Source organism: Gambusia affinis, linkage group LG16 (genome assembly GCF_019740435.1).
Source record: "Gambusia affinis linkage group LG16, SWU_Gaff_1.0, whole genome shotgun sequence".
NCBI lineage: Eukaryota > Metazoa > Chordata > Actinopteri > Cyprinodontiformes > Poeciliidae > Gambusia > Gambusia affinis.
In genome coordinates, this window is record NC_057883.1 from 9847335 (window position 1) to 9872098 (window position 24764).

Genomic DNA, 24764 nt, shown 5'->3' on the forward strand with positions numbered 1-24764 from the left:
ACTCAGTACAAATTAAAATATACTCCAAATTATAGTGGAGCATAGGAACTCGTAAAATCCTACTCTGTTTAAAGTATATCTGTCCCATAACTGAGGCCATCTGTGCACTTATTTGTTATATAAACAAGATTATTGGGAAAAAGTCGATCCTTTATAAAATGATTCCCCTCGCTCCTTTTCTATCTCTTTTGTTTCGTCTATTCTTTCATGAATATGTCCGCTTGCGAGAGCAGGTGTTTGTATCCTCATATAGTAGAAGGCTTTAGCGCATACGCAGAAATTATTCTGTCTTTCGCTCTCCCTCTTTTTCTCCTGCAGACATGCATGTCCAAGCACATATACACACAGGGCCGTGCGTGCAGACAGACAGTCAGCTGTGCCCTTCCCACAGCAAGTAGCAGGAAAACAGAGCGCTGCCTGTCCCTGCCTTACATATACACACACACACACACACGCACACACACCCACACCCACACACACCCGACACACAAACTCCACAAAGAGCTCTCCACATACTCTTAAAGAGACATGACACAATTAAACTTAACCGTCAAGAGTCGGCACCACACCTGGACAACAACAAAGTGCTTGAGTTACAGCCGCTCCATCCCTTATATCTGTTAAATGGGACTATTTGTGTTTCTCTACTCAAACAGCAGAGCATGTTTGTATTCCTAAAAGTTGATTTAAATAGACGCCTATCACTTTTTTTTCTTTCAAGTCTTGTATGTTCATAGTTTAGATTGAATGCAAGGTGTAAAAAAAACAAACAAAAAAAACACCTGGCACCATTCAAAATCAACCTGTTAAGAGCTGGAGTTGTGACACCAAAATCTGCTGCAGGGCAAACATTTATGTTTAAAGTTAAAATCAAGAAATGCTTCCTGGATTTAAATGTAAACCTGCAGAAAATGAAGCCATCTGAGCAGCAAAAATAGCAACTCATAATGATTGTGAGCCGTTTAATGAGGGAATTTCTGAGCTATATGAAATGTCTTCAAATTTCACATAAATTATTTTCTACGGCATGTCCATTAGAGCCTTTTCCTTTCATTGTAGTTCTTATTCCCATTTGGGCTGACTTGACTCTCATTGAGAATGACCCCTGATCAGGCCAAAATAACTCTTCCAACTGACCTTCTGCTGTTAATATGCGTTGAATCCACATGCACACATTTTCTTACAACAGTAACGCAATAAGCAATAAATTATTACTTTCCAATGCAGGTTTGAATCTTCCAATCTGGTGGACACAAATTAATAATCAGTATGAAATGTAAAGTACAGGAAGCTTAGCGACTAGAGAGGGGAGCAAAAACAATCTAGTGGAAGCACATTAAAACTGTATTTGTCAAAATCTTAATCTTTTGGGGGGGTTTTATGACCGAATATAAGCTGGGTTCATGTTTTTAAGTTTCTATGTAGTAGATAAATTAGTTCATTTCATCGATTGAAACTTGTGTTAATTAGCACCTGCAAATTCTTGTAGGTATTGACTTAAAGATGTAAAAATTCACCTGTTTGGCCTAAATAGTTAGAGTGATCCTGTAATCGCTTGAGAGAGAGAGTGATCAGGAGTGAAGGAAATACATTTAAAGAAAAGAAACCAAAATAAATAAATAAATATCGATAATTGTTGCTTAATTTTCTTTTCTCTCTTAAATACATGTTTAAAAAATAAAATGTAGTACTCTCAAATGCAATAAAATGTATCTGCTCTGGAGGTCCGTGGTGCTGTTGTGGGTGATGGGCCCCAAAATATATTCTGCCTAGGGCCTCATTCAGCCTGGAGCTGCTTGGTTCTGCAAACATCAGGATTTAGCTTTAAGTTAATTTATTAGGTACATTGTAAATTGAAGGTGGTTAATTATTGTTTAGGGTGTACAAATATGACCAAAGCCACCCATTATTTCCTGTTACAATGTATATATATAGTACATTCTATTGTTTAGAATAATTAAACTTAATAGTAATAGTTAAATGCAACAGTGTGATGCTGTAGATGAAAAAAAGGAAAAGTTGCACGAAGGCCTGAAGAATAGAACTTGAACTTGAGCGAAGTCTGTACAAACTTGGACACTGTGCCTTTAAGAAGCCCCCACCGTCTCACAACAGGGGGGGCGTGAGCTGAATCCAGGAACAGCGATTGAAAAAAAAAAAAAAAAAAAAAAAAGCACCACCACTGGACGGTTTCAAGTTCCCCTCTCCGGCTGAAACCCTGCCTGATTTGTGGGCAATGTTGGGGATGTAGAAAAAAAAAAGAAAAGGAAACCGGAGCAAAGAGAGCGTAAGGAAGGGAGAGATAGAGAGACAACACTAACTGGGTAGCTATGGAGATAGTAGGTTTTCCTGGTTGCTTTCTTTGACAGGTGTCGAGTGGGATAAAATAAAGTGTGAGAACAGCCTCCAAGATGTACGGCAAGGGTAAAGGAGCTGTGGTCCCCTCCGATAGCCAAGCGAGAGAAAAGTGAGTAAATTATCGCAGTGTCACAACAGCAAACCCCAGTAAAGAGAGAGGAGTGTGCTAGGTGGCTAAACTTGCTAACTGATGTCGAAGCAGTTCAGCAACTTCAGACTCATGCACAAGTTTGTTACTTTAACTTTTCTTTTGTTTCTTGCAAGTGAAGCCGTGCTGCTTGTGTTTTTGCCACTACTTCTGTGGGTGTTGTTGCCTTTTCTTGCCTCTTCTTCTTTAGCATCCTCCAACTTGCAGGCATGTCTGCTAAGTTAGCCCCAGCAGCTAGCTGCAGCCAGTTTCACTCTTGTATTTAATTGTTTTGTTGCTCATGTTCAACCCAAAGAGGCTGCTAAAGTTGCGCCACTTTTCCCCCTCTTCTTTACACGCGTGTGTTCTTTAAATATCCAATAAGGAGCATGGAAGTGTGGGGGGGGGATCCCACTCGAGTTTCTTCCTTTCTCTTCAGCCCCCCCACCATGGGGGAACAATGCATTTGGATTTATTGTAGCTGCGCATTTGGCATTGTATCCGATTGCCTTTTTGTGTGTATATGTGTGTCTGCTCTCGGTAAAAATAGGATACAGCTGTTTTGTGGGGGGCTTTGTCACACACCAGCCGTGTTCGTGGCTTGTTCGCGCAGGGGTTGCGAGTCTGCTGGCGCTCGGCTGCGTTGGATCCACGCGTGTTTTCGGCGACTCTTCGTTTAAAAGCGGAGCGGCGCTTTGCAACTTTTGTACCCCGCTCCGTGCATATCTTCCCGGCGAAAGCGATCCACGCTGCTGCCCGAAATAGACGCTGATCGGTAGGGTCTTTGCAAGGGAAGCTGCAGCCCCCTCCGAGCCTCTTTGTCTGCATGCCTCAGTCTCGCCCAGAAGACGCACGCAGCTCCCCTTCTCAACACTTCAACAAGACAGATCGCTTCCAGATTGTCCTTAAACATCAGTTCAATAATCACCCCGTGCATTAGCGGGCCAATCAGGGGCCACTGACCTGGGTGAGCCTTCCTTGTTGTCATCCTATTTGGTTGGTGTTAAAACTTTGTTGCACTGAACTTTTTTTTATTTTATTTTAATGCAGTTGCAATCACACCGGGACAAAACCAGAGTTTAGATCAACAGGCACCTCTTTGTTTTCTCAAAGCTCTTCCTCATCTCTTTCTTCATCTGCTGCACCTCGGTCCTCATCCCTCACATTGCTGTTGAATTATTGAGACTGAGCGAAGCAGCTGCTCTCAGCTTTGCGTTGAGAGAGAGATGGAGGAGAAAAGAAGAAGAAGAAGAAGAGGAGGAAGATGTGGTGGGCAGACTCATCCATGTTTAAAGAGGGGGTTTTGTCGCGAGCCCCGGGCAAGGTGTCAGATGTACTGATGGTGCACACCAGGGAAATTTCACTCTCTGTGGAAGCGAATGCTTTTGCGCGCCGATGTCTCGCATCCTAGAAGTTTTGAGGGAGAGAGGCGGGACGGGGAGGTCAAAGGGCACCGCGCTTTCTTCTGCTCTTTGGGTTAACTTTTAAACTCGGGTCTGTTGCTTCGTTTGTCCTGCAGGAAGCGAATCTTTCTCCTCTTTGCTCCCGGAGTGGCTCATCTCCTCAAACTTCTCCTGCTTTTCAGTGAGCCAGCTCGCAAACTTTAATAATGCAGCAGGCCAGGTGCACGCACAAGCAGCCCCTTATACAACACACACAAAGGCAAACACACGCACATCGACACCACACATAAAACTTTCATCGACGGTCTCATGAAGGATGGGAGGGCATCTGCAGCATGATCCTCCCATCCCCAAACATGCGAATGGAGTCCATAAACATCTCCTACTGTGGGTCAAACTCCTCTAAGGATGCACATGTATCAAGCCTGCACAGAGCAGGGAGATGGTATCAATATTTGAAGACTGCTGGATCCTTTTTCTCGACATTTCAAAACTCCTCCAAATCACTTTAAATCTGTAGGAGTTTAAGTGAGATTCGGCACCAGTAAAGTTGCTTGAATGGTGTAATGTGTGTGTGTGTGTGTGTGGGCCAGTGCTAGACTGACCTGCAAGTGGCAGTGACTTACACTCTACACCAGCGGTCAAAGAGCGCTTTGTGACCTACAAATTGGTGGAAACCTCAGAAAGTGGTCAGATTCCCCTGGCTACAGTGGTCAAGTGTTTTTGTTGCTCAGTGGAAGGGAAGTCTCCATCCTTCTGGCTTTATTGGGCATTTCTAGAGCTGTGGTTATGAAGTATGACCTGTGTTTAATCAGGCGCATTAAAGTAGTTGTAGCGATGATTAGATTGAATTGTTTTGGGAAGTAAGGAATTCAAGACGGCTTCTGCGTTGCCCACATGTAGCTGGATGTCTCAGAAAACAAAAATAATTTTTATGCATTTATTCATTTAATATCTCTAAAAATAATTATGAATTAAAACTCTGATCAAAGTGGAGTTTTGAGAAAACTCCGTCTTTGTGTGGACATGGGAAAATAGATATTTAGGGTCCCGTGCATTACAGTCTGACAAATAATGCACGGATATATCAGCAAGTTTTCTTTGACATGATTCCCAATCTAATACATATTCTAATAATACACTATTTAAAAGTAGTTCAACCTATAAACCTTTTATATATCTGTCCACACAAACGGACCTCCTGTCATCATGTTTAGTTCCTACTAGGAAGTCGTTTTTGGTTTTGAAGCTGTCTGATTGGCTGACATAGGTTTCAGCTCTGTGCTACACTGCCCCCTGTGGGTTTGGCATGTTTAAAACAACGTTCTGGGCCAGATTATGTGGATTCATGGGGGTGAAAACTTTTCTGAAACTGGTCATGTGTGTACATATTTATATATTAAACGATGCGGCAGAGATATTTGTTTTGATAAAGACCCAGCTACATGTGTACATTTCCTAAGTTTGAACTGCCTTGCTGCTGAAATTAATAAAACTTCTTCTTCTTAAGTTTTGCCTATTTGTATGTTTATGTATCTTAGTGTGAAAGGGAACCTTCTGACAGACAGTTCATGACGTTTATATACATAAACATGGACAGATTGAATCTATCAATACGTGACACTAAACCCTACTAATGTTTAACCTGGACTGACCCATTTACAGCCAAGCACTGTTGTCACAGTGTTATTATGGGACTGTAGTCGTCCAGATAGAGCGGGAGTGTTCAAACGTTTTGTCACATGGGATCAAAAGTACCTGCAGGCCAAAGATATCTAATTTTTAAGAACTAACATCACCATATATATATATATATATATATATATATATATATATATATATATATATATATATATATATATACATATATATATATATATTTGTTTTTACATAGTCAACTATAAACTATGTTAATGAAAGGAATAAAGTAAATGTTTTTCTTTGTATTAACATGATCATATGTCCAAAACATCAAATAATTTTCACGTTTTCCTTGTCAAATGAAAGGCAACCAGCTTATTTTGTGCTAGATTGAAGAAAACTGGACAAATAAGAAAATGTCATAATAAAAACAGGATCTAGGTCAATCTTCATTTGAAAACACTCACCAAGGTTTTATACAGCAATTGAAAGCAGATTTGGCTGAACCAAGGTGTAATTTAGAGTATAAGGCAGTAACTAGTTGTTGTCCTATTTACCAAGACAATTTGAAGGAAAACAGAAAGCTTGGAAAAGATAACCTTTTTTTGTATTTTTATAAGTAACTTAAAAGTCATGGTTTTGTCTTAATGTTTTAATTTATTTATTCTTGAATTTTGACCAGGGGGAACAAGGAAAAAAAATTTAAATAAAAAATCAGTCCAGGTGCCACAAATAGCCGCTGGGTCATACTGGAATAATGTCTGTTATTTTGAATATTGTTAAAAATAAATGTTAAATCATAATTAGATTTGAAACCTAGTAAATACAGAAGCAATGCTTGATTTTTGTAGAACGTTGACCCGTTGTATATTAAGAAGAAATATCTTGACTTTTAACTTAGCCTTCTCGCATCAGCGGTCAAATTATTTTCTCTGTTTTTGACTTTTTGGTGTTTAAAATGAAAGCTTTATTATCCTGGAGTTTACATTTTAAGCAGTCTTTAGCAATTTATAATAGCAACTAGAATAAGTAGCGTGTCTGGACACATTAATGTAGATTCCTACTATAAAGCTAATATTTCCAAACATGTCCAGCCAGTCTCATAACAGACTCTACTGGATGAAACGGAGCAACTTTGCTGTAATCCATTCAGCCACCCTATTATCTTCTAAAAGCCTCGCTCTCTCTTGGACCCTCAGTCAATAGCGGACATGCCTGAACATATATAGTGGAAATAAAAGTTTCTGTTTGTACAACTTTTTGTTTCTCTGTGTTTTACTCTAAATTGTTGAACTTCCACACTGAAGCGAGTAATTGTAAAAGCAACCTGGTTGCACTTGTGTGTGGCAAAAAGAAAATATAGATATGCTTTTTCCTCACCTTCCAATTACTGGTGAGGGCAGACCAAGCTAAAGGTTTACTAATTACAACGCCTTGCTGATTTTCCAATAGGAGGCACATACTTCATTTAGTTATCTCAAGGGATTTTTGCAGTGTGACCTTTTCTAAACAAGTTTGATATTCATTACATGCACAAGGTGGCATTGGAGAAATGTCCTCACTAGGACCAACCTGCTTGTGAGGAACATTATTTTAGCTTTTTAACATCTTGATCAACAAATATCAGTTTCCATTTCTTCCAAACAGTTTTCATCCCAATACAAACTTAACTAGAGATTCATCGATCAATCCACTGGTTATCAAAATGGGCCAATATACTTGGCTTAAGACATCTTATAATAATAATGAACATTTTATTATTTCAAAAACACTTAGTAAATATTCTTGATTAATGTTTACCTTTTCTGTTGGACTAAAATGAGAAAATCCCAATTTGACAGGTCAGAACTAAGAAAAAACAAATAAAAGCCTAATTGGCACGTTCCTCAAACAACTAAAATGTGGATCAGAACCAGAGTTGTGATCCGTTTTCATGAAAACTTCACTCTAAATGGGCATAAGCAAACTGGACAGTTTAATAATCAGTTTTTAAAAAAAGTCAAAACATAGATCTTCAGTATCGGAGTTGTCAATTAAATCTGTTTTCTATAATTGTGTTCAATTTATAAAAAAATTGGGTCATGCAAATGATTGTTTTAAGGTTAAAACAGAACTGAAAACAAAACCCTCTTAAGTGGAAACTCCATTGCTTCTAGATGCAGGTCAGTTTTGTTGTTGTTAAATCTTTAAACGTATAATTTTGTTTCGTCTTAAATTACTGAGAAACAGACTGTAATATTGGCCTGTTAGTTGAAAGTGCCTGTGATTCTGTCTAGGGCTGAGATATCATCATGTAAGAATCATTGGCTCAGTGTTTGCCTATTCATATCTTCCGCAGACTACATTTGCATATTAACAACGTATTTGCATACTATTGGTAGTAAGTACAGGTCAGGCATGGGTCGTATCTGTTGTAGCACTTTGGAGCAGTGTTCATTTCTCCTCCCCTGTGGCAGAAACACGCAGCCTTCAAGACACGAAGATTCAACTGGAGTCTTATAGAACCTGCGCTCTGTTTCACTGCGACAAATGTGAACAGTTATTTTGTATTTCCTTCATACATGAATGTCATCTGGTGTTTCAGCAAAGATAATTTTTCAGAATCTTGGATTAAACGGGTGTACTTGTGATTAGTAGAGGCAGGTGAGAAAAATTGATTGACGTTGCTCCAATGTTTCGAATTGACTCGCCGGTGCTGCAGATCGTTTTTTGTTAATGACTTTCTGTTGGTGCGATGAAAAACCTGAATGTCAAATACAAAAGCAGAGCGCTGAAGGTTCACAGTTTAACACTCGGTTATTGTACAGCATGCAAATACGGTCTTTATTAAAAATATTGAGGAAGATGTCCTTCCTTGTTGGTATAAAGCCAGACCTCATCAAACATGGTGGAGCTCTCCACATCCTAGCTTGAGTCATGGCAAGATTTGGGGAAAACAATCTCTTTCTCCATTATTAGTTTATAACTCTACTTTTTACAACAGATGCCTCTTGCTGTGCAAAAAGAATCGCAGTGTTCGGCATAAAATCCAACGTTTTTAGCAAATATTCAAATTTTCTAATCTTGCTGCTTAAAACTACCAGTTTCCACTACTTGGGTTTTAGCTGTTCTTTCAGAACCACTTTGATCAGGTGTGTCAAACTCCAGTCCTCCACGGTCACTGTCCTGCAACTTTTAGATGTGCCTCTGCTGCACCACACCTGAATAGAATAATTAGGTCATTAGCAAGGCTCTGGAGAACTGATCTACACAAGAAGGAGTTAATTAAGCCATTTCATTCTAGGGTTTTGTACCTGTGGCACATCTAAAAACTGCAGGACAGCGGCCCTCAAGGACTGGAGTTTGACACCTGTGACTTTGATGATGATGATGATAATACGGGATACGGGGTACTCGTCTCTCCTGGTACCTGCTACTGGGAGAGGCAAAGCTTCACACTTTGTCTACTAAGTTGGACTTGTTTCCGGTTAGAGTTGTTCTTTGTCATCAATTCTACTCATAACCTTTATCGACAAAATTTCTTGACTCAACCAAGTTGTTGAGAGGATCCATTTTTCTGACCTCAGTATCATCGTTTTGGAGTTCATGTGGTCCTTTTGACTTCGTCGCATCGTGATCTCTAGCTTTAACTGGAGCTGTTTGCAGCTGAGTGTGAAGTGACCGGAGTGAAAATCAACCCCTCCACATGTAAAACTGTAGAACTTAAATGCTTCCCAAATGGAAGAATTTTAAGTTTCTCAGGGTTCTGTTCACAAATTAGGGGAAAACTTGAGTGGTACATTGATAGGCCTGTGGACGCCACAACAGTGGTGTTGAAATGGCTGGTTAGGATTCCTTTTGGACGCCTCACTGGTGAGGTGTTCTGTGGATGTCCCAGAGATGTAAACCCATGCTGGAGGGGCTATGTTTCTAAAAATACCTAGTAAATTAAGAAGAAGTTCGTCCTTTTCATTTAAGTCTCAATTAAAATGGAAAACAGACGTTAAAGGCAGCAAAATATAAGTGTAATGATAAAAAGTGCTGAATCAAATTCCAGTTGTTATTGCAGTATCAGTGTGGGCAATGCTCAATCGCATCTTTAGACGCAGTGTTTGGTGGGACAGACTAGTTCGGGTCCACTAAACCTTGGCTTTCCATTGTTATCTGTGCTCCGTTTGATGATCTTCTATGTAACTGATGTTGGTGACCAAGATTTAAAAGCCTATGGTGAAATGGGCAGTGTTGCAGAAAAGAGTAAAACATGTTTGCTTTCAAGAAGCAAACTGATGAAAACATTAAGGCAGTATTAGAGTTAATAATCTCTCTTATCGTCATGAAGATTATCAATCTGCTTTGCATTTGATTAAATTGCAGCCATGTTTCAGTTAAGCAGATAAGAAAGCAGAAGATGTCTTTTAAATAGCTGTAAATTGAGTCTCTATACCGCGCAGTACAGAGGAAAATCTAAAGAGCTATCATTGTTTAAAAGCAAAGCGCACAACAGCCTGATTATCTCAGAAACCATGTTTCATTGATCAGCTCATTGACTGCTGATGGTGACGATGACACTGAGCTACTGTCCTTCTCATTAGGACCTTATTGGCCTGTCAGAGGAGTGTCTGCTGTGGGCACACAGGGCACTGTCATATCCACACTCCGGGTCGATTGATGTGTCCATTAACAGCCTATTAAACATGACTAAGTGAAGGAGTTTGGAGTACAATGTTGAGCCAATGGGGGTTTCCCACCCTGCCTGATAAGATTGGTGGATTTCCAGTTTGGAAGTTTTGTTTGGTTTTACTAGCAGTGACTTGTTTTATATATTTTTTTAAAATTGTCAGACCAGAGCTTCTTTTTTTCTAATTAGTGGGGATTCCTGTTTGTATAAATTAAATATAGTTATTGCATGATTATCAGTTTTGTATTTATTGAAAGTTGGAAAAAAAGTAAATTTCCTCATAATGTTTTTCATCATCTGTCTGAGTTGACCTATAGAGATTATGTTGTTTGAAAAGTCTTTAAAACAATGCCAATGCCCTGTCTGCTGTTGGTGTGTTTCATGGCATTTTAGAGCTACTTGACTGTAATCAGAATCACAATTTGCCCAAATATGAGCATTAATAAAAAGGCAAAGCTCTGATTGGTGCGATCTTTATAGCAATGCTATAAAAATGTGCTTGTCAATAACAGATTTGTTAAATTGGATCCCTCTTTTATACCTACATCTAGGTGACCTTGATGGTAAAGGTCAAGTAGAAGGTTATGGACTAGAAAGTGGCTTAAGTTCAATCCTCTTTGATTATGTGCGTTTTTCAGGATTGACGTCCTCATCCTACATTTAACAATAATGTTGCATTTTCATGTGTTCCTAATCACGTGCAGCCGGATGTTCCAGTTACTGTATTTGTTTGGGAATAGAAACATAGTTCACATCCGGTAGCCGTAGCAACCTCTAGCAAATGTTTTCTAGTTTTAATTTAGTGTTGGGGAAATTATAATTTAATTTAAATACTTTTATTTTTTTTTGTAGGAGGGGCAAAAAATTAAGCAAGATGACAGTTTTATACTTGTTTCCCTTCGCTGGATTATCAAGACATAAGTACAAGTCACTAGAATGCTTCCTTTCTCACATGAAAAAAACATTAGCATACAGTAAGATATATTCAAACTGGCTATATTGTATCTTGCCAATATCTTGTAAACACTTAAGATAAAACATTACTAGTGTGTATGATAGTGATAGCTGATATTAAAGGTTTTTTATAGATGTAAAATTTTTCTAAACAAGATAAAGGGGATTTTTGTTTTAGAGCGTTATCTGAATTATTTCACTTCAGTCTACTAATACTCATCTATCCAGCTCATGTACTTTATGAGCCAGTAGAGGAAACCATCTTTGTGCTGCTGGTGATCTTTACTCAAACCCTTCAAACTCAAAGACTTAGGCTTCACCCTATATTAACTTTTATCTGCTACACTTTTTCACTGTTTCAAAAGGGTTGGGGAAATATTTAGACCATTGTTAAATATTGGTAATCAGCCACAACGGCAGAAATATTATAAATCGATATTGGCTCAAATGTTCAAATTGGTGCATCCCTAATTCACAGCATTATAAGAATAGGTGGCAACAACTGCTTCTTTCGAAAAGCTGTTGTTTTTTTGAAACAAAAGATTGTTTTTCATTAACTTATATCTGTACCTACTACTCAGACATTACACCAGAAAACTTCCAGTTGGGAAAACCACCTAATAAATCTCTCCTCTGTCCAAACGAGGCAAAATTACCACATTTTGACAGTATCTCAATATTAGTAGGACATTTGAAACAGAAATGTAGAATATGAGCGTGTAGACTTTGTCTGAAACAGAAAAGCACTGAAACACTTATTGCTGTTGCTAAAATAATCTAAAATTCAGAATCTTTTTTTTTTTTTTAACGGTTAAAGAAATCTTCCAGCTACTCCAGTACTTTTAGTACTGGGGTTAGTTAATGGGGTTTTAAAGAGGAATCCACCAAATAAATGAATTGACATTTGTATTTGTTGACGGTTTTAACAGATCAGTTAAGTGAGTAAAACTGGGCTGACATTAGCGAGCGTCATGCAGCCATTTTTCTTATGTAGAGTAATGTGCTCTGTTTTTTACAATCTCAACAGGATGGTGAAATATATAAAATGTATACACTGCTAAACATCAATTATTAGCGATAAAAGCACAATTTACATCTGATGGAGATACTGACCTACATTTTCCTGGGTAAGGTGGTTCATTGGAGGGAACTGAATAAACAAATTAAGAAAAAGAAAATAAGGTGTTCCAACAAGTGAAGAATGTTATTTACAAATGACAAAGTTTTGTCATTTGTAAATAATAGCAGTAAGATGAGATTTCTCATCCTACTGCCAATCTATCCGTCTGGTTTTAGCTAGTAGCTTTATGGAAATTATCTTATCGTTGCCGTAATACTATTCTTATGTTTTTGGCTTTACAAGCACGACTTGTGAACAAATGTTTTTGTTTGCAAAAAGTCAGAAAAATCAGAAGCTGTCAAAGACAATTTAGACCTAACTTTTTATTTATTGGTACCTCAGAATAGCATTGTGTTATCAGAGTTCCCATGCAGATTTGGAAATTCTTGAAAATAATTAACTTTTATCATTTTCAAGCTCTGGATACAATTTGATACAGTTGTTTTTATCAGTAGCTTTGATTTTACTATAGTGAAAAACTGTATTTATGACTTCTAGATGGATTTAAATTCAGGTTGACCTGAACCTGTGGTTCATAAACACAACTGTTCAGTATCTGTCTTTATCTGCTAGTCCTTACAAGTCTGAAAGTTGTAGATTTAAACGGGGCACGAGAACGCAACCTGTTGAATGTTACAGGTAGCCAATCAGAAAGCGCCCTGATGTAAACACAGAGGGGAGTCCCAAACCGCTGACTCATCAGCTTGTCATCGAGAGCCTGGCTTAGTGCATGGTGCAGCAAACAGAGCGACTCCACCCACCGTCTTTTATCAAACGCCTTTTATTTTTGTCACGTCTTTTATTGCTTAAAATGAGTCCTCAAACTAATCACTACGTAACCTGTGTTTAATTATTCTAAATTCACTTATGGTTTGTTGGGGTTTTACTGGATTTTCTTCTGGAATCGGGATGTTCGTGAGTGGAATCGGTTCGTCTGTGGCGTGTTGCTCCTGCCGTGTGGCTGGACACACGAACCGACCGAACCTGTTGGACTTTTATCGGCTCTGTGGTCACAGAGGTTTGGAAAATCGGCCGACAATCCTTAAATCGTGCCGTGTGAACCAGACCTAAAACTCACAAGCTCTACTCCTCTCATCTCGTCTCGACAACTGCCCTAACGCTCTCTGACTCTGGTCGCTATGGTAACGTTTACACATCCCTTCAAAATAAGGTACAGATGCGCCACAAAAACGAACATTTGACTTTCGTGAACATTTTACCTCAAGATAACGACGAATGGGAGCCCTGAGCTTGTTTCTCTGCAACCAGACGGTCCCATCTGGGAGTGATGAGAGACAATCACACCCGAAGTGTTGCTTATGCACAGGGTGCTTGGTCTCTAGTGGTGAAGCAGTTTGAAGCTTCATTGCCTCATTAACGAGCCGGTCACCATGTCATGCGCTGCTTTAAACCGTTTTCTTCCGATTTCCAATTCTTGTTTCACACAACACTTAAATTTAGCATTTCTTTTTCTCATTTCAGGTTAGCGTTGTATGTGTACGAGTACCTGCTACACGTGGGAGCACAGAAGTCAGCACAGACCTTCCTGTCTGAGGTAAGATGGCATCTTCGACTCAAGCAAGTGCAGAACACATTTGGCTCCGACTGAACGTTCAAAGTCCTCCTGAATTGTTGTCTTTCACTGGAAATCACCTCTGCTTTAAGTTCAGCCGGCTCCTGTTGAAACATGTTACCTGCAAAGTGGGCCAAAGTGCTTCTGAAGGCAAAACGGCTTTCTACATTCCTCAGTCTTAATGTAGATCTACGCAAATACACACTCTTTCAAGTTTTCGCTTTTACACAGCAGGATAAACACTAGTAAGGACATAATTAAACGAACAGCATGTCAATATTTATTAAAAGCTCCAGGTAATTTACGGCTAAACTGAATAACTTTTTACCAACCAAAATGTGCTGAACAGGTGGTGAAGTGGTAAGACGAGGGCAATTATCTCAGAAGACGTAAGTGTGGGAAAGGCTAAACAGGACATTTTGAGCAATTTGGATTCCTAAGTGAAAAATGCATGGTGTAGTATGAAAGATTATTCACAAAAAAATGTAAAAATGTCGCAGATAATTGTTGCATGGATGCGATGGCCATTGATTGAGGTCTTTAGTCTTTCTTTAACGGCTCTAGCTGCTTATCAGCATATCGGTTACAGAAAAAAAATTCAATTGATTTGATATATCTAAGCTAAAAACACGTTTGTCCATAAGAAAATCAACAACCGGGGTTCTTTGGTGCACTTTGTTTAGAGTTTAGTGGAAATTGTATAAAGGTAAGAACATATGCTTTGATGAATAAACAAGGATAACCTTGTATCTGTTTGCTCTGCAGCACATTTCCCAGATCTTTTTTTCTCATGTCGCCATGAAATAAAACCAGAGTTTGCTCAAATGAAGCTGTACCTTCTCATAGGCCGCTAAAAGAGAATTGTTATTGTTCAGTAATACATGACCAGCTTGTCCATATTTATTAAAAGTTCATCTATACCTGCATATTTTCTCAGAGGTTTTTCACAGCTTAATGTCCTTTTGAGAAAACATTTATAGAGTTGTACATAAACACATAGCTGGTGGTGTTAATGAGCCAAGGCAACGTTATATAGGAAGAAAAATCTAACTCGTGCACCTCAGTGTGATTGACAGAAAATATGAAATATTGATGTTACTTCAAGTATTATGAACAGTGGTTCCTAATGTTTTTTTTTGTTGTTTTTTTTTACAGTATTTAGGAAATGTCTTTTATTCTTGATGTTTTTCAGATGCACCAATAAACCCCCTTCCTGGCTAGTACAAATGTCTATTTTTTTTACATTTTTGTCATTATTCTAAGGGCTATGAATAAAGAAGAATAGTTGTTGTGCAGGTTATTTTCTAGAGTTTGATTTTTGAATCCTTACGGAAATCGAAGGACTTACAAGATTGCCCTAGTTATGCACGCAAAATCAAACAAGATTGCTTTTTACTAAACTCTAGGAAAAAAAAGTTCTTACATTTAACTGATTTAACGACCTTTTGATCACCTGTCAGGGCCATTAAGGGGAAAATTAGGCAGTCTTAAAATATTTTTATTTCTTGATTTTTTTTATTTTTTTTATTTTTTTCCCTTGCAACGGTCCGATTTAAAAAAAAAAATTAAAAATGTTAAAAGTCGGGTTTATTATTTCTATCTCAGTAATGTTTCTTGGTTTTGTTTCTGTGCGGTCAGTTCAAGGGTCTAAAACATGATTTCCTGGCTGTTATGTAATGCTTTAGTTTTACACCACATCCTGCTAACTCTCCAATAAAATGTGAAAACCTAAAACAAAGCTGACGTTCTTTGGAGAACTCCATATTTAGATGTTTGCATCAAAATACTTTCTCAAAGCACCTCTTCAGTCGTCTGGGAGCGTTTGAATCCGGATTCATGTTTTTAACGTGTTTTCAGAGCAAAACGTTAAAGAATGAAAGATGCCCGTCATGATGTCAGAAGCCGTTCTCAGTTTTCTGCAGTGATTAAACTTTCTTAATCCCTGGACCTACAAACCAGATGCTATCTCTCATGACTCTCCTCCTTGTTTTCTTCTCAGATTCGATGGGAGAAAAATATTACATTAGGGGAGCCACCCGGATTCCTTCATTCGTGGTGGTGGTGAGTATCCCTGTCATGTTTTCCACATGCAGCGGCTTAATCCTGCCTTCATGAAACAAGTGACTGAATAAGCAGGTTCCACATTTATGTTTCGCATGCCTTCTCCATGCCTGTTTATTTTACCCTGACCTCCTGCAATGTCTTACTATATCAGTGAAACCTACAACTGGTGGATACTTTTGAACCCAAAAAAAAAAAAAAGATCACATTATGTAAATGTGCGGGAAATGAGATTCATGTCCTCGTCGATGATTTAAAAATGTCCTCCTAGAATTGAAAGTCCAGCAGACCGTCAGCCTTTTACTTGACCAGACTAAGCGAGGCCCTGACCCCCGCCGCTCTCTCCTCCTTCTTGGCCCCTCCTCCAGCTCCCCAGCCTTCGCCGCCGCTTCTGAAACAATAGATCCAGATGGTTGGGGAATGGACCCCCATCTTCGCTCCTCCTCCTTCCCCCTCTCCTCACCCTTTGTGTTGCCCCCCACCCTCCGACTTTACCCCCTTTGTTCACACTAGAGAGGGCTTTTTAGCAGATTAACCCGTTGCATTCCAGCTTCCTTTGTGTCACCTCCCCACCTCCTCCTTGTCATTTCTCCTCCTCTGTCAGACTTGACCTGTTGGGTCAACACCTTAAGCCCCGATCAGCATTTCCACTGGATTTTACTTCACTGGTGCATTGTGGGATACAGTGCAGTCAAACATTTCTTCATTTACCCGTCCAAAAATGTCACAAAAGCGGCTTGTTAAATTTAAAGGAGCTGTAGCTCAGATTACACGAGCTTTTCAGGTCATTTATGGCTTCTTTTTAAAAAGACATTATAGTTTTAATCATACAAGTGTTTCTTGAGACATTTCTCAATAAGTCGGTGTGTTAAACTCCAGTCTGATAATTGAATTGTGAGACATATGCAGTCGTCAAACACAAGAGCTCAAATGCATTCTTCAAAAATTTTGTTTATTTTTTTTTGTGTTTTGCTGCTCTGCATAAATTTAAAACCACAGTGGGAAACCGTTTGACACCAAATTCACCATTTTTAAAAACAAAATCTGTAACAGGTGTGTAGGAGAAGGACGGCCCGTCCCCACATACCACAAGGTGGTGCCTGCAAATTATTGAGGTGCTCTTCATCAACGCTCATCTTGATACAAAGATGTGGTTTTGTGTTATTGAACAGGTTATTCTGCCTCCAAGAGCTGAGCTGGTGAAGTTACACAAATTTGAACTTTGACTCCAAAACGACATGATGAACTCTTAAATACCTTTTTATATAGTTGTTTTTATCAAAGGAATAAAGGACGAGCGATGTTGAGTTTTTAAAGCGTTAGAGGCCCAAATTCAAGACTTTCAATAACAAAGTATATATTTTTTTAGTCATTTTAAAGAAAACAACTGAAGGTTGATTTATTGTACTATGAAATGGCAGTATGTGGCTGGAAAACACATAATACTGCCCTTTAAATTATAATATTTATTTAGGATTTTTGATAAATAAAAAGTTGCCATTGTTTTTGTTTTTTTAACTTTTCCTCATAATGACCTTTCTTTTGCTAACATTAACCAAAAGCGCATTCTTCTCCAAAAGGGAGTATTTGAAGGAGAAGAAACAAACTTTTGCAGTAATTTGGGATCTGTTTAGTGAAATAAAGGAGTTCAGGAGAAGATGGAGACACTGAAAAAGCTGCTGTGTTTTTAGGTGAATGAAAAAGTCCAACTCTCAGGCCTTTGGCATGTTTGTTAGCAATGCAGATTGCTGATGTGAAGTGCAACTGAAGAGTCTGGCTGATTAGCCCTCTCAGTAGTTGTCTTGCTGTTCCAGTGCTCTAATAGTGTTTTTATTAAATCAGTACCAGTAAGAACCTCTGACACAGGCATTCAGCACAACTATTAGCAGTTTGATTAGCCTCTCTTCTCTTAAATGTAGTAGAAAACCTGTTCTCAGATGAATATCGGGGTTATCCGAGGCCCAGATTTGTAAACAGTATGTAAAAACTAGCTATATTGTTTCAGTGACATTTACTTGAGCAACTTTTTGCAAAATATGTAGTGCTGCGCCGATGATGTCTTTTGTACCTGCGGCCTCTCAGCTGACAGAAAACAAAACCCTTCATAAGAGAAACAGTGAAATATTAAGTTTAAGATGTTCATCGGCGAAATATTAAAAGGTTTGCAATTATAATTTATGTTTTCTTCTTTAATTTTCTTTCCTTTTATCTTGATGTTTTTAAGTTTCGATTTCAGCTCTTTAGACACGTTCAGTAAGCAACCCGTCTTGAACAAATCAAACAAAGAACTTTTTGTTTAGTCGATCGTTTATTAATCCATATTACCTTTATGGACAGTGAATTAGAAAGAAAAAAAATACCTGCAAAGCTGCTATGTTGAATGTAATTATGGTAAAAATTTGTGTGCACCTAAATAAAAAAGTTAGGAACACAAGTGTAGTGAAGTTACCCAAATGTGATGATTTCAGGCCTGATCATAAAGTAAATATTGTCAGTATTGTTGTCACATGAAGCATTTTACCCCCTCACACAATACAATATTTACACTACATACTGGAAGTATTAATTTGAGAAGGTTTGTATTTTTATGGGGTTTTACTTTATGTAATACCAAACTTGTATTATATTTTCACGGTCTGATTCCATCATTTAAAAATAATAAATATCATTATTCTGTACTTGAGTAGCCTTTTTACTAGAATTCCTTTTTTATTCTTTCTTGATCATTTTTATCTGGATAGCTACTTGAGTAAATCGAATTTTCCTTATTTTTTTGCCTCTAGACACCTTTGACAGTAACTCCCCATGGTGTTTCAGGGATGAGAGCATTTGCTCCTTTTGGACTTTATAGTAAGACATGGGCCCTAGTACGATAATACAAGTACATGTGTGTATTTTGAGTGAGTGAGCAGTTGATTGAGAGGGTGACACTGGCATTGTGTCCCTCTCACAAAGATTCTCAAGTGCATAAGAGGTGGTTTAAGAGTGCTAGGGAGATAATGAAAGTGTGTGAATGGGTTATGATGAGTAGCTGTTACACATGGGCTTGGAGCGCTCTGTTTGCTAACCTCTGACCTCTCCTTTCCCTCTTCATTTTAGCGTATTCTGGGATTTGTATTGTGCAGCTCCAGACCGAAGGGAGACGTGCGAACACTCCAGCGAGGCAAAGGCCTTCCATGACTATGTAAGTGACAAATATTGAATGTCGGCTATCGCTCAGTGTTGGTTTATCTTGAGAGTGAAACTCTGAAATGCTAGCATCTTCTTCAGGGACATTTGGTTGAGAGAAACGCGTGCAATGAGGTGGCGAGTTTGTTGCTGCCCCATGAAAAGACACGTAAAAAGGCCTGAAATTATTACATTTTTTACTGCAGTAGCATAATCTCTCTATGAAAAATGGTCTCCATTGAAAGCATTCATTTCACAAGGTTGAAGCGTAAACATTATTGTTGCTTTTAGTCCATTTTCAGCTAATATAATGTAATATAATGCTTACACAGAGACATTTGGATAGTAATAATGGAAGTATACCTTCAAAGATTAATCAACTTTAATTTCTAAGTAATGTTTAACATTGGAACTGGAGGACATTTTAAATACCCTGATAGACAAACAAAACAACTGATACAACAAATAAAATGGAAACTGAAGTCTGTGAGAAACAAATAGGAGATAGCTGTGACCAATGAAGACGTTTGTCACTGGTCTTTGGAAGAAAGCGAGAGAAACAAGAAATTATTGAACTCGTTTTGATTTAGACTGCAATTTATTGCGACAGGCTGAGTGGTCATGATGCGTTTCTACATATTCATTCTTAGTTTTCTGACACACAGCTACGAGTTGTTTCTTTTTTCTTTTTTTTTTTTTTTTTTTACAATCTTCATCTAACTGACCAAATCACAGATTTACAGTTTGTCTTTGTGATGGTAGGACAGAACAGGTTGATGGTTTTTATCAACCAGTCAACTTGCCGTCCAGTGCCTAATGGTTCCTACAGAGAGCCTGGGCGATAAGATGTCACATTCTGCTGCAGTTTCCTAAGAATGAGCTTCAGAGGGTTTTTTAATATTTTTTTTAGGTCTCAGTTCAGTGTGGGTGAGAGCAAGATAAATATAGGTCCTCGTCCAGCGTGGTGTTCAGTTCCTAAAAGAATGGCTGGCTGTGTCGCATCGTATTTATACCCCGGGAAACTAAAAGTCATGGATTGCTAATCAGGGGTTCCTAGAAATTCAGACGATTCTTATTCTGTGATTGCAGAAACAGGTGAAGATTTAGAGGTAGAGTTGTTGTTGTTGTTACGTTTACACTGAAACTACTTCAGTTTACTCACCAGTCTGGTCTTTGGGCAACCCCACATTTACCCCTCAATGTGTGTTTCTCATCTGTGTGTCTCCCAGATCAAATGTCACCTAAATGAACTTCATGCTGTGGAGAAAAACCTGCTTTCTCTGGACTCTTATTTTAACAAACTCAGAGCTTTGCATCTTTGCTCAAGAGCTTCCAAAAACATTACACGTTTGTTTGTGTATTATTTTGCACGTGTCTGAAGCTGTCTAATGGTTACAGGTGAAATGTTACAAACTCACGTTTCTGCAGCCAGTTGGAGATGGCTGGAAAACTGACATTTACTCTGAACGTTTTCCAGCTCTTGGTTTTAACTTTCTGAAGGGAATTTGTTTTAAAGTTTAATCGGTTTTATTTGCTTAGTGTTGTGGTCTTGATGGATGGTGTCCAAAGGCCTTCAGTGCTTCAGATGACAAGTTATTCTGTGGCATCGTCAACATTGATGATCTGCTGATGCATGTTTTACTGCAATTTGAAGGAACCTGAAACAAGATCATAAAGCGTCTCTGCTCTCCCTCCTGCTGCTTGTCGTGTTTCTCGTTCAAAGTCTCTTCAGACCTTTTCATCTCATGACTGGGACTTCCTCCTTTTAGCTGATCATGAGGCATAAAGAACAAGTGTAGATTATAGATTGGGAGGCTTCAGATGTCACACAGTGGATTCCAGTGTGACAACTCTTAACCTTTGGGGTTTTTTTTATACATATATAAGAGCTAGAAATGCACTAATCTTCTGGTCAATATTAATATTTCCACTTTTCCTTTTGTCTTGACCTCCCAATTCTGATTTTTATTATTATTATTATTATTAATAATAATAATTTTTTTTACTTTTCATGCATTATAAAATGCAGATGAGAAGGCTATACACTGTATGTGCATTGCTTAGCAATTCTGAATCCAACTAAATATATAGAAAATATGACATTATCCCTTTTATTCAGCGAATCACAAATCATGAAGGACTTGTTGTTGACTGATGTGTTTATAGACCAAAAGTTATGGGAGTTTGATGCATTTAATGAACCAAAGGCAAAAAAGAAGTAAAACTTTTCAGCCTTTTACTGCTGATCACAGATGAAAGCTAGGAAAGAAAACGTTGTACTGATTCTGGTACCGGGCCAATCTATTGATGCATCTCTAGTTACAGTGGCTGTTGAAGATGTTGACTGATTATTCTCTTTATACATTAGAAAATTGGTTGGGTTTTTTTAATGTGAAAATGTTGCAGAAGTTGTCACGATGACCTGATATTCTTTATCCTCAGAAGGGATTACATAAGACAACAACCATTGCATAGAGAAGAAAGTTTTCCAAATTTATCAACTGGAAAAATGAAGGAAAATGTCAACGTTTTTATGCAATTGTGAAGAAACGTCGAAAAAATTCAATCTGCAGGTTGTTGGCCGGAGCTCTTCTAACTTTAAGAAACGTACATTTAATCATGCGAAAGAAAAAGCCCAGCATTTTGTTTCAAACTTTTTGGTGAACATGTTGTCTTTGTAGTATGCTACCAATTTTAGTTGTTTACTCATTAGCAGTGATTTTCTCATGGCTAACAACAAAGTTAGACACAATATGGTATTTTCCTGCTACCGTTAAAGAAACACTGTAACTGTATGGTTTTACGTGTAAACATCAGCTGTTGTGATTGACACTGTTGTCTGTGTTCGGTCTGTCCTCTCTGACCAAGACTGTGTGTGTGTGTGTGTGTGTATATACTGTATAGTGTGGGGAGATAATGGAATAGAGTTCTAATCCGGTAATCCCAGCACTGGGCTGAGGCTAAGCCAGGGATTTGTGTGTGTACGTGTGTGTTTTGGTGGTGGTGGGGCATCTTTGGCAACCTGCCCGTAAGAGGGTGACTGGGCTCACACCCTCCTTCCAGTTAACGGCGTGTATAAATGTAGATGGGCATGTGACATGGACACTTGCTGTCTGCTCCCTGACGGCAGTAAAGCTCAGAGACGGGACCGGTTTAATTTTGGCTCCAGCCCCCTGAGGCTAGCCTCTGAGCACAGGTCCCCTCTCTGCTGGTTTCAAAAGAACGAGCCAGTTAAAGGCAGCGCCGGAGGAAAAAAGAAATTTCACCTCGAAAGAGTTTTAGTCCTGTGAACATGCCGGATCGCACGCTGGCATTAAAGACACACTATCACTGTTCTCGCTGCTGGATGCAGAGAAACCTCAGAAGTTGCCTCAACAGTAACTAAAACTCTTTGCAAAGGTTCTGTTGTAGCAGGTTTTAATAATTGAATTACACACATGTCTGATTTACAGGGTTTAAAATTATATTGCGTAATTGATTTCCTTTTCTAGTAAAGCCCGTTGGATCTAATTCATTGTGTTTATCTTATCTCTATGATTGGCTAAATACAGATGCAGAAATACATTTTCGATCTAATGTCAGGATTCAGGTTTGTTGGTGAATGTTTTCATTTAATTTGCCTGCTTTCTGTTAATTAATCCTGCCATGATGGTATGCAATATGGATGACTAATTCAAGTGTTATATTACAACACTTTTTATTCTGTTTATTTAGTTTGGTTATATGGTTCAGATACACAGCAAAACTCAAATGTCAAGCCTCTCGCAATAAAATCAATTAATTGCATGATAAATTAAAACGATCTCCATAATTTCCATGTGCATGATTGTTTGTCTCTCTTTCTATTAAAGACAAAAGGCTTGAAACTGGCGGATTGATCTCCACTGGCTTCAGTTTTGATGAGCGGTTTTGTTTACAGAAACTGCAGTGTTCATCTTATTTATTATTTTGGGGGTGTTTGTTGATATATTTGGGATATTTAAAATATCTTCTAGCTCCAGTGTTAAATGTTTGTCAGAAATGAAAGTTTGTTAATCGTTGAAAGGACGTCACTTGGATTATTACTTGAAAATTATCTCAAAATGCCACTGTTACTGTTTATCGCAATAACTTCTGGGACGATTTATCATCCAGTAAAATTTGTTATCATGACACGCCTAGTCAAGTTCACTTCATATCACGACAATCCACCCACACAGTCTAAATTCAGATGTTCCCATTAAATCAAAGTTATAATACCATTCAGTCTATTTTCAGATGATCATGCCAGTGAGTCAGAATTACCTCTCTGCCCAGCTGATGGCATCTGATCATTGACTTTGCAGCAATGCCTCATATCTTGCAAGCATGTGGCGACAGTAAGGAAGAAGCACCACTTTTTAGCAGAGCCGTCTGTAGTGTTGGTGGTAATCTGCTTCAGTTGGCTAAGAGACAGAAAGAACAGGAAGGACACACAGATGCGCTTCTGCAGGGGAACTTTCTGTGGTAATTAAAGATTACAGCAGCGCTGAGGATTCAAAATGGCCGATAGTTCTAGGCAGAAAAGCTGAATTACTTTTAACAGTTAAGTAATGAGCAGTGAGCCAGGAGTACTTTCTGTAATAACAATAAAGCGATAAGAACCCACAAGTAACAGCAACAATAACCCTGTCACAGAAAGTGATACAATTAATAACTGAATCACTGGGGAATTATTACTTTGCATGGGTGGAAAAGCAAGGTAATTTGTAGATAATGACAGAAATTGCTCTATCTTAAAGAAAACACACAATCTGAAACACTAGCCCAGGTGTAGTTTCTAGTGCAAAAACAAATGCTACACAAGATTAAAGGCTGGAAAAATGGTCCCAGCAGAGACACGGCTAAATGTATTAGTACTGCTACTTTCTATGGCAGGGGTGGGCAACTCCAGTCTCCTGCAACTTTTAGATGTATCTCTACTTCCACACACCTGAGTCAAATGATGAGGTCATTAGCAGGACTCTGGAGAACCTGACTGCACTTCGGAGGTGATTCAGCTGTTGGATTCAGGTTGTGTTGGACCAGGGAGACCTAAGAGTTGTAGGACACCGGCCCTTGAGGACCGGGAGTGCCCACCCCTGTTCTGTGGCAAAGAAAAATTTAGAGCAGGGGTTAAAGGGTTATTTGCTCCATCAATATTTTTTACTCTGGAAAGAGATGGAGAGGAATGTTAAATAAAAAATGTAAAGTTTTTATGTCTGGCTGAGATTCTTCGGTTCTCTCTGGATTTCTCTCTGGAAGTTAGCTGCTTATAATGCTTAAATATGCTCCACCCCCCCCCCCACCCCACCCCCACCAAAAAAACCTTGGCTTTCTATTTAACTCTGTTGAAATTTTAATTGATATTTCTGCTGAAAATGTGGTTTCTGGCTTCTGTTCAGGTAGTTTATTTGTTGATGAGATTCTCACTCTCCACTTGCTGAGTCCCTCGGGATGATCTGCTTATAGCTTATAAGCTTTGTTCACACCTGGCATTAACGTGCATCCTAACTGATCCGATCACAAGAGGACAGCTCTTTGTTCACTCCGGTGTCAGAACGTGCCGCCAGTAACTTTTAAGTAATCACTCGTGATTGCATCTCAGATCTTTGCTCAAAGACACAAATAAACACGCAGCCTCCGTACTTTTATTTCGACAACCAGGACCTGATTTTATAACGTGTTGCCTGTGCTCAAGATGC

The 24764-nt window shown here is 38.6% G+C and overlaps 1 protein-coding gene across 6 annotated transcripts in view; it reads left to right on the forward strand.

Moving 5' to 3' along the window:
- The first annotated feature begins 2176 nt into the window (after positions 1 to 2176).
- zgc:110158 (uncharacterized protein LOC553590 homolog) overlaps positions 2177 to 24764 on the forward strand; it is a 48462-nt gene continuing 25874 nt past the window's right edge. For 5 of the 6 annotated variants that reach the window (XM_044142213.1, XM_044142210.1, XM_044142215.1 and 2 more), the window contains exons 1-4: positions 2177 to 2467; positions 13743 to 13815; positions 15833 to 15894; positions 18994 to 19078. In XM_044142213.1, coding sequence (XP_043998148.1) covers positions 2412 to 2467; positions 13743 to 13815; positions 15833 to 15894; positions 18994 to 19078 — 276 coding nt within the window. In that variant the 5' untranslated portion in view covers positions 2177 to 2411. The remainder of the gene's footprint in view (positions 2468 to 13742; positions 13816 to 15832; positions 15895 to 18993; positions 19079 to 24764) is intronic. The other variant, XM_044142212.1, reaches the window with a different exon arrangement.